This window comes from Pan paniscus, chromosome 8 (assembly GCF_029289425.2).
Source record: "Pan paniscus chromosome 8, NHGRI_mPanPan1-v2.0_pri, whole genome shotgun sequence".
NCBI classification, from domain to species: domain Eukaryota; kingdom Metazoa; phylum Chordata; class Mammalia; order Primates; family Hominidae; genus Pan; species Pan paniscus.
This window is the reverse complement of record NC_073257.2, coordinates 100,286,228-100,299,848: the sequence shown is the minus strand read 5'-3', so window position 1 is coordinate 100,299,848 and position 13,621 is coordinate 100,286,228. Positions and strand designations below refer to the sequence as shown.

Here is a 13,621-nt window from a genome sequence, read left to right as displayed (position 1 = left end):
GTACCACATTTTCTTTATCCATATTCTACCATATTTACCCTTAAAATATGGTAGAAAGGTCACTCAAATTAACTATTTTGTTTTTAACAAATATAATTCAGGAGCCATTTGACTGAAAGCACCCTGAACTTTTAAAAACAGTGCTATATTTGTTTTATGAATTTATGTCCTCCAAAGGAGGGGGAGGGAATTTGTAAAGCTGGGATGGGTTGCTTGGAGACCGTACTCCCCTAAGCCATTACTAATGACTTTTAATATCTATTCTTTCTAACTCTGCATCTGTTTTTATAAGACTATGGCAATATGAGGAAAAACCCTACTTGATATGTAGATCATTGTTACTTTGCTATTTTAATTATTTTGAAAACTTACTTTACATTTAGATTTTCTTTCAATTCTTCCCCATTAGAAGTGAAATGGTAGAAATATCTCCTCCTGGAAGCCATCCCAGACGGCCATAAAATTCAGCTGGCCAGGATGCTCTGAGAGACACAAGGCTAAGGTATCAAACTCCCCTGGGAGATGGGAGTCAGCACCAGGTAGAACAGTGGCCAAGGTGTATGTATGTTAGCCCCACGGGGCCACACATCATCACAGTATTTCCAAACAAGAACTTTTATTAATCAAGCCAGCCAAGGAAAGCTGTTCTGTTTTGAAAGGAGCGTATTCAAGTGAGAAACGGCTTGAGCAGTGGGGTGATTTAATACTTGTTAGCTGATAAATATAGCCTTTGCCAGAATAAAACTTTATGATGCAGTGTTGAAAAGCTTAATTACTAAACTGTCTATGCACGTCTTGCTCAGGCAGCAAGGGTGACAAATTATAGCAGTGAAATAGTATTTTTCACCTTTGGCATTTCTGAAGGAGAAGAGTATGTCTAAAAACATCAAGAAAGCAGCAGTAATCCCAGACCAGATATTACTGGGGGGAGGGCGGGGAGGAAGACACTTCGTTGAGTCATCAAGCCTTCTGTGCAAAATGCCATGGTCCCCACCCCCCGCCTACCCACTACCTTGTTAACTGAAGAGAACAGGGTCAATTTTACATTTTTCTGGCATTTTATACTCATCCAAGCATGTCTGTGTGTGTGTGTGTGTATTTTCACTTTTCATCCTCCTAACACCTCTGTGAAATAAGCAGAGCAGAGAATTCTTATTTACATTTAACAAGTGAGGAAACCAAGGCACAGATCTTGGCCAACCAGGGTCACGTAATGTTATTCCAGGACAAGAGCCCAAGCCCCTCATGACCCGTTTCTATTTACAGGCACCATGCTGCTGCCAGATGAACATGCTAATTACAACTGAACTGAAATATTAGTTGGGGGTACAGTCCGCATCATGTGGTCTTCTTATTGATGTTTCATTTCAGAGAGTTAACACTAATCCTGATGTGATATATACAGGAGTCTAATATGGGATAAAGTCTCTGTAAGTACTGGCTAAGTGATTCATACTCCTGTTACTTTCATTTGCTGGTTTATTTCCTTCTTTGGGGGGTACTTGCTGTGAGAAATAGCTGCATGCTAATGACACTGAATTTCAACCCAGCTGTAGCTGGTTACAGTACAGACTCACTGTGCGTTCATCCTTTCCATCTGATTCCTCTTTGTTTCTTTGTTCCCCTTGTTTTGCTCTCTTCTTTTCTTCCAGTTTCTGCCATTTCTTCCTCCCCTTCTATTTTTTTTCCTGCCTCTTCTCCTATGCCTAATTCTACATTCTCAGAAAAACCGGGAATATGAATGCAATCACCTTATGATTCATAGTATTTGTACTTCCAGGTTTTAATATATCAGGGTTTTGTTGTGGCTGTTCTTAAAATTTCAAGCTGGAAGCCATCCCAGAGGGATGATCCTGTTTGTTATTCAAGTTGATTGGACAACCCTTATGTTGATTTTCGAAAGTGATGCAAGAATTTAAAACTGGCCATAGCTTTCAGGGATCTCAGTGCTAATAAACTAAAACATGACTTGTATGGTTTCTTTACACCAATTCTTTACTCTTCCTGTCACACGTGTGCAAAGCCTGGAACCAGGCTGTGTAGTGTACACAATGGAATATAATCAGCAATCCCCACCCAGAGATTCTACTTAGGAGAAGACAAGACCCCTGGAATGGGAGACAGAGTAGAGGTACATGTTGACAAGGTCACAGGCAGTGAATAAGATGCTCTAATTCGTGAAGCTAGGGAGTCCTAAGAGAAATGTTTCCTTTGGGGAGAAAGGATCCCTGAACAAATACAGAGACGCCTCAGTCAAATACATCCAGCAATATCCCTCCCCTCCACACCATACCTGGGTTGACCTGGCTGACTTCAGAATCCAAACTGCATATTAGTGTGCTCAGCACAAATAAGTTCTTACTGTGCAGAAAGCTCAGCAGAACAGAGAAAGAGGTCTGTGGCAGGAGAAAAAAGTCTCAGCAAACATCAGACGATCTGGTGCAGGACCAAACTGCTGTATTTCAGTCTGGAATATATTTGTGTTTTAGCCAGTATTATCTGACCAGGTAAACCACGGAAGGTAGAATGGTAGTATGACTCACGTTTCCTTCTCAATAGACAGTAATTATTGTCCACTCAACAGTTCACAGCAGAATCCCACAAAAGAGCCTGCTAAGGAGAAAGAATCTCTAAGGGGTTTTTAATGTAAAAGGCTAGTTGAATTATGGAACCCTGTGGAATATCTAAGCTTAGAGAGGTTTGGAAACCATTTAGACCAGTTCTTAACCATCTTGGATTTTGAACCTGTTTAAGAAGCTATAGAAAGCTATGGATCTCCTAATAACAACAACAAAGACAACTATGCATATGAGCACATAGAATTGGCATGCCATTTAATGCCTGTTGACCAGCTGCTTGTTTTTGTAAATAAAGTTTTATTGGAACACAGCCTCACCCATTCATTTGTGTATTACCTGTGACTGTTTTGCACTACAACAGTAGAGATAAGTGTTTTTGACAGAGACCATATGGCCTGCAAAATCTAAAATAGTTACTATGCAGTCCTTTAAGAAAATGTTTACTGACCCCTGTTTTAGGTTCAACCCCTCCCCCCACACATCTGTCTGTAGACACTCAGGGGTCCAAGGAGAACCTCTAAATCTTAAACCTATCACTTTATGTCAATATGATCTTATCTTTGATCCACATGTCTGGTCCATTGTTCCTTGATCCTATGCCACGTTGTAAATCCCTTAAGGCAAGCCTATAACTTTGCAGTTAAGAACACATCATCTGCAGTTAGATCTGCGCTTTAATCTAAAGTTTGCCCCTCATTGTGTGACCTTGATGCAGTTAAACAATCTCACTTAGCTTCCTTTGTCATTGGCAAAATGAGTTATTGATAGCTACCTCATAAGATTGTTGTGAGGCTTACGTTCATATAAAACCTTAAGAGAGTGCTGAACACATAGGAAGTACTTAGTAAATAATAACAATGATGATGTTGATCATAAAGGGGGGAGGAGGAGAGAGGAGAGGGGAGGAAGAGTTTAACCTGGTGCCTCTGAGGCCTCTGTGAAGGCCAATTTCCTCTGTAGTCACATAGGACACAGGAGAATTGATGATAAGGAGAGTTAGTGGATTGACAGCAAAACATGGTGAAACCCAGACGCTTAAAAGCTCTAGGTTGCTTCAAAACCATGAGACAAAATAGCAGTCAGTGTCTCCTGGTGACCAGCTCTGGGCCACTTTCTGTTTTCCAACTACAGTGAGTAAGTAGACAGCTTACCTGGGGAAAAGGTGGTTTGCTCTAATGTAGTCCTTGGAAAGACACTAGGAAAGGTCATTACCAGGAGTAGTGATGGTATAAAATAGAAGCATTCTCTGCAAGAACGTTGTCTTTTTTCTTAGCAACCATATGTGCTGAATGCAAAGAATTGCACGCTTGGATTGGATTCTGCTGAAGATTAGTGAATCTCCGAAACACTGTGAAAACTAGGAGTGAGTTATTTCACACTCCTAAGTGTTTGGCTAAGTATGCAGATTCATTTCCTGCCCCTGGCCTTCATTTTAAAAAGCTCAATTCCTGGTGGGGTCGGTGACATCCTGAATATGCCACTTACTAGATGTATGATCTTGGTCCAATTTCTTTGTCTCTGTCTCGAGCCGCAGGGCCCTCATCTATGAAATGTGGATACAATTTTACCTACTGTAGGATTATTCTGAGGGTTATAGTATGTACGTGCAAAGTGTAAGCATTGTGTCCTGCGTAGAGAAAACACTCCATAAATGCTGGCCATTATTATTACTATTATAATAGTAAAATATGATTTAGGAAAATAATCCCCTTTGATAGCCATCACTACATCCATAGGTAGCTTTAGATCTAGCTAGGAAGCCACTTCAGTATTTGTAGAACTCACTGGTGACTGTATTTAAGTGCCACCTTAAGGTAGGCCTCTTCACAAATTCTTACTGACTCTTGAATGAATAAATGCTGTCTGTGGTTTGTGGCTGTGCTCTTTCACAGACCTTGCATGGCACTGTGTTCTCCCCCAGCTGATCTAGCCTCCCCACTTTTGTGATATTTACCCCATGTGTACTTACTTGTTCAATATCTACTTTCTGCCAAAACTGCAATAGCCACAAAAGCGGGACCTGGCACATAGGAGTTACTCAGTAAATATCTGTTGATCCAAAGAATGAATGAGTGAACTTAACTAATTAACTTTTTTAATTCTAATATTAGTAAGTACCAAAGGAAAATCTTGCTGACACAGAATTATCCCACAGAACAAAAATGTACTAACCTCATCCTTAACAGAGGCAATAATTACAATAGTGTCTATATTTGCTTTATGTGGTTTCTATTCAAAGTCATTAGGTGATTTCAGAAAGTCTTTACTTTATACTACATCCCATTATATTTTGGAAGAGGTGGGGGGAAGGCGGGAGAGTTGCTCTACCATTAGAAATATGGTACTTAAAATGGGCCATCTCTGTGTAGTTGGTATGTTGTGTATGCACATGTGTGTGCTAGCGTGGGAGAGGGGAGGGGAATGGTGCTGTCCTTGTGCAAACAATCAACATAGCTTCTGTAGCAGTGTATTCTGTTACTGTGATTTTATCACCTACCAATGACATGTAAGCAGGGTTTATTGACTGACATTCTTATTTTTTCGATACTTTTTAAATTGAATTGCTCTAAAGGTGGCAAGAGTTAGGCCTAGAGTTAGTTGCACCCACTTCTGCAAGACAGTTGCCAACCTCAAACTTGCACCATATATTTTAACCATTACAATAAGCCATGTTTATTTATCCTTTGGAAAATAATCAAACTATTTTCTGTGAACCAAAAGACTGTCAGAAAACTGAATGTTAGTGATACAGAGACCATTGTGGAGAAAAAAAAAATTGGCAAGCACCACCTAATTGCGAAATTGAGATGTTGACCATCATGGCTGAACAGCACTCTAACCAATTAGCTCTATATTATAGGAAAGAGCTACAAGAATGTGCCTAGAAGCAGGAAACCCATTCATTATGTGCCTAAAATCAGGAAACCCACTCACTAAGTAAACCATTTTAACTATTAATACTAAGAAATGTTAATAGTTGAAACAATAAAAGCTTTATAATTATGTCAATAGATGCTGAAAATTTTTGACAAATCTGCTAAAATTTGTTTAAAGTTAAATTTGGCAAACTTTAATATACATTGCTGCTAAAACATGATAAATTCAGAAACAGGGGATACTACCTTAAAGGAATAAGGACTTCTATTTTAAAACTATAACAAACATTAAATTAAGAATAAATCACTAGAACCATCTATATTAAATTAGGGAGAAGTCAAAGATTCTTACATCAATGTTCTAAAATTTCTAGGGTATGCATTAAGGCATGGAAAATATTTAAGGGGTGTGAATGTTGGGAAACAGAAGGCAAAGTGGTTACAAATTGTGTTAATATGATTATACTCCTAGAAAACTCAGGCGCACCAACTTTTAGATTGATGAGAAATAAGTAGAGTGGCTGAATTACAAACATTCAAAGGTCAATAACTCTTCTGTATGCCAAAATAATCAAAGCAAATGTATCTTATATATAATGTTGTTAACAAAAAACAGAATACAAAGGACTATCTTTTTTTTTCTTTTATTATATTTTAAGTTCTAGGGTACCTGTGCACAACGTGCAGATTTGTTACATAGGTATACATGTGCCATGTTGGTTTGCTGCACCCATCGCACCCATCAACTCGTCATCCACATTAGGCATTTCTCCCAATGCTATCCCTCCCCCAACCCCCCACCTCCCCGGCAGGCACCCTGGTTTGCAATGCTCCCTGCCCTGTGTCCAGGTGTTCTTATTGTTCAATTCCCACCTATGGGTGAGAACATGCAATATTTGGTTTTCTGTCCTTGTGATAGTTTCTGAGAATGATGGTTTCCAGCTTCATCCATGTCCCTGCAAAGGACATGAACTTACCCTTTTTTATGGCTGCATAATATTCCATAGTGTATATGTGCCACATTTTCTTAATCCAGTCTATCATTGATGGACATTTGGGTTGGTTCCAAGTCTTTGCTATTGTGAATAGTGCCACAATAAACATACGTGTGCATGTGTCTTTATAGTAGCATGGTTTATAATCAACAAAGGACTATCTTTAGGATCCAGAATTTATGCAAGGAAATATTTCCAAAATTTTATGGAGTGACATTTTGAAACATTTGAACAAGGGAGGATATACCATGTCCCTAGAGGGAAATTGCAAATATTATGAATTTTTTCCATTATCCCCTGATTAATTTATAGGTTGCACAAAATCACAGTGGGATTTCGTTAACCTGAAAAAATAATTTTAAGTCCATCTGGAAACAAATTAACAGGTAAAAATAACTAACAAGTTTGAGCAAGAAGGTAGTAAGTACCTTCCTGCAAAATGGCACTTTTATCTGCTATTATGACATATGATAAAATTAGATAAATAAGTAGTTTACTGTTGATTCAGGAATTGATACAAATCAGTGGAAATAATAACTATAAAATAGCCCCTTAATGTATAACTGAATCAATACAAAACCAATGAGAAAGCAATAATTATTTAACAAATAATTTGAGGAAAATTAGCAAGGTATTTAGTTTTAGAAAAAATCAAATGTGATTCTACCGTATATTACTATAATTTCCAGATGGATTAAAGGGATAAATATAAACAAATATATAATACATGCCTCCCCCAAAACCATATAGAGGAGAATATAGATAAATGTTTAACCTATTTCTAGGTTGCAAAAGAAGTTCTAGAAATTAACAAAAGAAATCATAAAAATACAAATTGGTCTACTCGATTATATTTTAAAACTCTTAGAAAACAAAACTAAGAGATTACAGACCAGTTAAGAAAAATACATATACAACAATTTATAATAAAACTATGTCCTTAATGTAGAGAAAACAACAAAAGTTAAAATTTTAGCTCAATTTTTTAAGAGTTAAAAATGATACAGATAGAACTAAAGTCCATCTGTTTTATTTTTTGTTTTTTATTACTCGTATGTTTTTGTTTTGTTTTGTTATTTTTAGAGACAGTGTCTTGCTCTGTGACCTAAGCTGGAGTATAGTGGCCTGATCATGGCTCACAGCAGCCTCAACTTCCTGGGTTCAAGGGATCCTCCTGCCTCAGCCTCCCGAATAGCTGGGACTACAGGCACACACCCCTACATTAGGCTAATTTTTTTTGTTGTTGTTCTGATGAGGTATTACTATGTTGCCCAAGTAAGACTCAAACTCCTGCCGTCAAGTGATCTTCTTGCCTCAGCCTCCCAAAGTGCTAGGATTACAGATGTGAGCCATTGTGCCCAACTTACATGTCTTTTTAATTGTAGTAACACCACCATGTTTTCCTACTTTGATATCATATGTATGTATCCATAAATTATGGTAATGTTCTGTGCGTTTTTAATTCTACAGCATATTGTATGTATTTAGAACTTTATTCCCCCAGGGTTGTATTTTTAGTATTTTTCCATGTCGATATACATAGATATATTTCGTTGATTTTTACTACTGTACACTCTTCCATTTTATGAATATATCACAATTTATTTGTCCATTTCCCCACTGATAGACATCAGGTTGCTCTAAATTTTTACTGTTGCAACATTGTTGCAATAAATATGTTTGCACATTTCTCTTTTTACCCTTGTGCAAGAGTTTTTATAAGGCAAAATGTTAAAATGTATTAAAACTGAGACCTGCACTCAAAGGAATATGTTAATTTTTTATATATTCTATATGTTTTAAATAATAATTTGAAGATTAATAGAAGATAACAATTATGAAGGGTATTTTAAAGCCAACTGATAGAATTTTTTATAACTGAAATAAGTGGGACAAGGTTAGGATAAAGATGTAAAATAGGGGGTCCTGCTTGGTGGCAGCTCCTCAAAAAGTTAGCAAGACCACCTATAGAGCCAGAACCCTCCCCATTCCAAGTCTATATATGTTCCGTGAAAGCAAAGAACCACTATTAGTGTAGACAAGGTGTCAGAGGCCATTGTGTTGGGTGGCACTGGGGTTGAAGGATATTCCTTTGATTTTCAGGTACCAAGTGCTGGTGTGATTCTAGGATGTGCGAAGAGCCCCTGGATGATGGCGACTGGATTTCCCATCTGACTTCCTGGAAATTGGAGCACACAGTCAGGTTTTATTTGATTTTTTTTTTTAAGGATACCACTTCACAGCCTTTAGGATAGCTATTATTTAGAAGCAAAACAGAAGATAAATGTTGGCAAGGATGTGGAGATATTGGATTCCCTTGTGCAGTGCCGGTGGGAATGTAAAATGATGTAGCTACTATGGAAAATGATACGGCAATTTCTTTAGAAATGAAATATAGATTGCCGTATGATCTGCAGTTCCACATCTGGATATCTATCCAAAAGAAGTGAAAGTAGGGACTTGAACTAACATTTGTACACCAATGTTCACAGCGGCTTTATTCACAACAGCCAAAAGGTGGAAGCAACCCAGTGTCCATGGATAGATGAATAGATAAATAAAATGTGGTATAAACATACAATGGGCTATTGTTTAGCCTTAAAAGGAAAGGAAATTCTGACATGCTGCAATATGGATGAAGCTTAAAGTCATTATGCAAAGTGGAATAAGCCTATCACAAAAAATAATATTACATAATTCTACTTATATGAGGAATCTAGAGCAGTCAGTTTCACAGAGACAGAAAATAGAATGGTGGTTGCCAAGGGCTGGGAGAAGAGGGCAATAGAGAGTGAGTGTTTAGTGGGTCAGAGTTTTAGTTTGGGAAGGTAAAAAGTTCTGGAGATGGATGATGGTAATGGGTGCTCAACAGTGTGAATGTACTTAATGCCACAGAACTGCACATTTAAATATGGTTAAAATCATCACTTTTATGTTATGTATATTTACCACAATAAATAAAGAAGTTGATATTTCTTATACTTACAAAGAGGAGAAGGGCATTTGCAAATCAACAAGAAGTGTGAGGCCCCTCTCTCTAGCAGAAAAATAGACTAAATCTATTTCTTTATCTTTTAACATCCTGTTTAATGGAAATGCCAAAACAAATGGGAAAAAATACACACACACAAATATATATGAACATGTTTTGCCTTATGAGTAATCAAAATGTGTACATATGTATGTTTATGTATGTGTGTTTATATTTAAAATCGTGTTCTGCCTTATGAGTAAACAAAAAGTATACAAATTAAAAACTATAATGAAACGTAATTTTTAACCTATAAATTTGGCATTTTTTTTTTGAATGACTAAATTCTAATCAGGGATTAAAATGACTGGTACAAGTAAAAACTTTCACATCCTGTTCGCATAGTAAGTTGGCAATATGTATCAAGTGTTTTTTAAAGCATGTTTTCTAACTCAATAAATTTCATCTAGGAGTCTGGCTTAAAGAAATAATCCAGGATGCAGACGATGGTTTATTTGCAATATGTTTATTTAAGCATTAGTTATGATAGTGGAAAACTGGAAATAACCTAAATCAACACTAACAGGAAATGGCTGAATAAATTCTAATAGATCAAAACAGTGGAATTTAATGCAGTCATTTTAAAATGTGGGTTTAAAGCAAATTTTTCTATCTGGGATATTTTTTGTGATATAATGTTAAGAGAAAACCCACAATATGTAATGCTAAGTCAAGAATACAGGATGCTTGTCATTTCTAAAAAACATCAAGTGAGTATAACATGGATTTATGTGTGTACATATACTAAGACCAAAAGAAATATTCAATGTCTTCAAGGTGGTGGGATTTTGAAAAATTTTCATTTCTTTCTTTATATTTTTTCTGTATTTTCACAATGAGCAGTCAGGCAGCCAATTGGCCTTGTGTTGAGGTGCTCCAGAGGGCAGAACCAAGACTAGTAGCAGTAGGAAAGTGATTGAAGCTAATATCAGTAAGAAATTTCCAATAAGCAGAGCTTTTCAATGTGGAGCAGACCTCTGGGAGTTTCTTTCTGCCAGCCCAAAATGTTTCCAGCAGAGGCTGGGTGACCACCATCCACAGTGATCCACAGTGGGGAGAGGTCACAAGAACAGTGCATCCCAACCCTGGCTGGGCCACAGCATCACCCGAGGGAGGATAGAATGCAGATTCCTGGGCCATGAACCCTATCTACCTGGATTGAAACTCCAGGGCTGGGGTCTAGGGATATGTATTTGCCTTAAACTTCCCCAAGGAATTCTAAAGCAGTGAGACAAAGTTTCTACACCTGAGAATCCCTAGATTAGAGACTTTCAAGGCTGCTTCCAACTTGGAGATTCAAAGCAATTTTGCAATTCAAAGGTCTAGAGACTATTTGAGTATCTATCTTAAAAAAACAAAGACAACAGTATAGATGCAAAGGGAGGCAGGCACCGCTGGGGTTGAAGGATGGAATCATTTGAAGATCAGTACTTTTTCATTCATTTATTTATTCAACCACCAACGACCAAGAGCCTGTGCTGTACCAAGTTCTTCATGTAAAGCACTTGGGATATGTTAGGGATCAAAACCGTTTCCTGCCCTCATAATGGTCACATTTAGGTCAGGTTAACATAAAACGTAGATTCTTGGGCCCAGGAATGACTGAATTAGAATCCCTGGAGAGGGACCCAAGAATCCATATTCTATAAATGTTCCCAAGGTGCTGCCTATATACACTAATGCAATGTTGTTTTTCAAAATATGGGCTTTGACTCATAAGTGGTTTGTTATAGTAATTTAGTGAGTCAAGAAGCTTTTTTAAAAAATTAAAATAACAGAAAAAAGAACAGGAAAAGGAAAGGAAAATTAGAATGCTGACACATGGAAACAGTAACTTGTTTCATAAAGCTTCTGTTTCTGTGCCCTGGGCCACAATGTAAACTGGGTTTCAGATGGAAAACCATTGCTAGAAAATATGATATATAAAATACATCACTGCTCTAGTCCTCTCTAACCCCTGCACGCAACAGTTCTGTTTTAGTCCAAATCTGGAGGTGAGATGCTGGGGCACACTGACCACCTTGAGGAGGGACAGGCTATTCTGGGAATTTGACTCACTGGGAATATCCCTGCTATAATGCCACTTCCTTTTTCTTTTGGATTGAGCCTAGGGCTGCACTCTTGCACAGATGGTAAAGTCTCCAGCACATGTTGCATCATTTTCTTTGGTAGACATGACAGAGCACTGCACACTATCTGTCCTGGCCTTTGTGGCAGAGTTAGAGCCGCATACAGAAAGGAACTCCTGGGACCCATTGCTTCCATTTGCTAGGCTGCTTTATAGGGGAAGAAGAGTGCAGGTCTTATACAACCAATTTTCCAGGCCAAGTCCTGGGTATTTGATTTGGGCCCTTCATATCAGGTCAAAACCATATGCAACCCATACTTGGCAACCAAGATGAAAGATACCAATTGTTTTAAATCAAAATGAAACAGGACGGGGTGAACAAACCCACATAAGACAAGCTGAAAAGTCCTCCCAGGCTCTCTGAGAACCCAAGAGCCTGCTGAGCTGAGCAGACCAGGGATGTTCCTGTGGTTTACTTGTTTGCTGTCACGGAAGTTTTGCTGTCACTAAGAAGAAAAATCCAAAGGCTAATTCAGCATAAATGGTCCCCTTGGCTGCATTGAGGGCAGTCACAGGTGAGTCATAAACAGTGTTGAAAAGTAGAGATCCACCCTAGAGGCCTGAGACATGCTGCTTTTATCTCCAGCTCAGAGCAAGAAAAATGTCTCTGAAGGAACTGAAAATGGAATTACTCAAACTGAAAACTGCTGTCCTCACCAGGAGGATTCCTTTCCTGACCCAAGTCTGGGAAGTGCCACTGGTAAACCCCCAGAAATGAATTTGCTCATCAGTGAAGGACAGAGCTAGATATTCTCAGATGTACCCAGTGACATTTTCGCTGCATTAGAAGCCAAGCCTCCTTCACCTCAAACCAAATCACTGAAATGCTTGATTCTGTGCAGCTGTGGTAGAAATGCCCTGTATCAAAGGCAGGCTCCAGTACCACAAGCCAAAGATAAATAACAGAGGAAATGATCAAGACCATGACCTCTTGATGACCCCCTGGAGCTAAATCTTTGCTAGACCTCAGAATATCAAACAGGCCACCAGCCCGCCAAGAGCAGTTCATGAACAGTGTGGAAGCCACCTCAGCCTGCGAGAGCCTGGCTCTCTAGAAACTTGAGACATCCCAAAGGAATTTCTTGTTTTATCCTCCCAAACAGGGGTTTGTTAATTCTTTCTTCAAGTGAAGAAACCCTTTCCAAATAAACGTACCCAGAAAAGGTATTTTCCATTTACTTGGAAGTTGGGGTTGTATGTACCTCTTGTCCGGTGGTGAACTATTAGTATTTTGAAAAGTGTGTTCTCCCACCAACTAGCAAAAAAAATGAAACAGAAATACAAGGGCCTTCTCCTACTGGAGATTTTGATTATAGATTCAAACAGGCAAACATTATGGAGTGTTTACTATTGGACAAGTATTGAGCTAAGTTCTCAGAGTGGAACCAGTGTCTGAGTGGAACCAGACTCAAGTTGCTCACAGAGGGAAACAGTGGGCAGCTGAAACTTAGGTTTCTTTCTCAAATCAGTGTCATAGCACCTGAAGGAAACTCTGGGCCACCACTTCCAGTTTAGGAACCCCTGAGGCACAAGACAGCAACTGAGGCTGAAGGGTCCCAGTATCTAACAAGCAAGACTTGTCCCCTAAATTGCCTTTGGAGTGCCTGGCCTGAAGACTGAGGCAAGTCAGCTAAATCCTCAGAATAAAAGATGTGGAGAGCAGCCAGGAGACACCACCTGATGCTCAAGGAGAAGGAGATCTTGACTGCACTTGACCGCACTAGGAGCGCAAATAGGTCTAATTTGCGTCTCTTAGCTGCAAGACTCACCGTGGAGTACAAAGGTCGATCAACGGAGATTATAGGTAGAAATAAGTGTCATTGTTTAGTTTACTCCTCTCTCCTCCTGTCAAAGAGGGCCTCAAAGTTTAGAAGACTCATGTTCCCGGCTGGCTTAAAGAAATGACTCTTCTTCTCAGGGCTTTGTCAGAAATATGAAGGGTTTGGTTAGACAAGTGGATTTCAAACTGCACTATAAGCTGGGCGTGGTCACGCACGCCTGGAGTCCCAGCT

The 13,621-nt window shown here is 38.7% G+C and overlaps 1 protein-coding gene across 2 annotated transcripts in view; it reads left to right on the top strand.

The window, feature by feature from the left end:
* Positions 1 to 13,621, top strand: part of RNLS (renalase, FAD dependent amine oxidase) — a 402,310-nt gene that overhangs the window by 298,408 nt on the left and 90,281 nt on the right. Inside the window, exon 7 of one of the 2 annotated variants that reach the window (XM_055093111.2) lies at positions 8,554 to 8,653. In XM_055093111.2, coding sequence (XP_054949086.1) covers positions 8,554 to 8,625 — 72 coding nt within the window. In that variant the 3' untranslated portion in view covers positions 8,626 to 8,653. Of the gene's footprint in view, positions 1 to 8,553; positions 9,724 to 13,621 lie in introns of those variants that run through there. The other variant, XM_003810502.5, reaches the window with a different exon arrangement.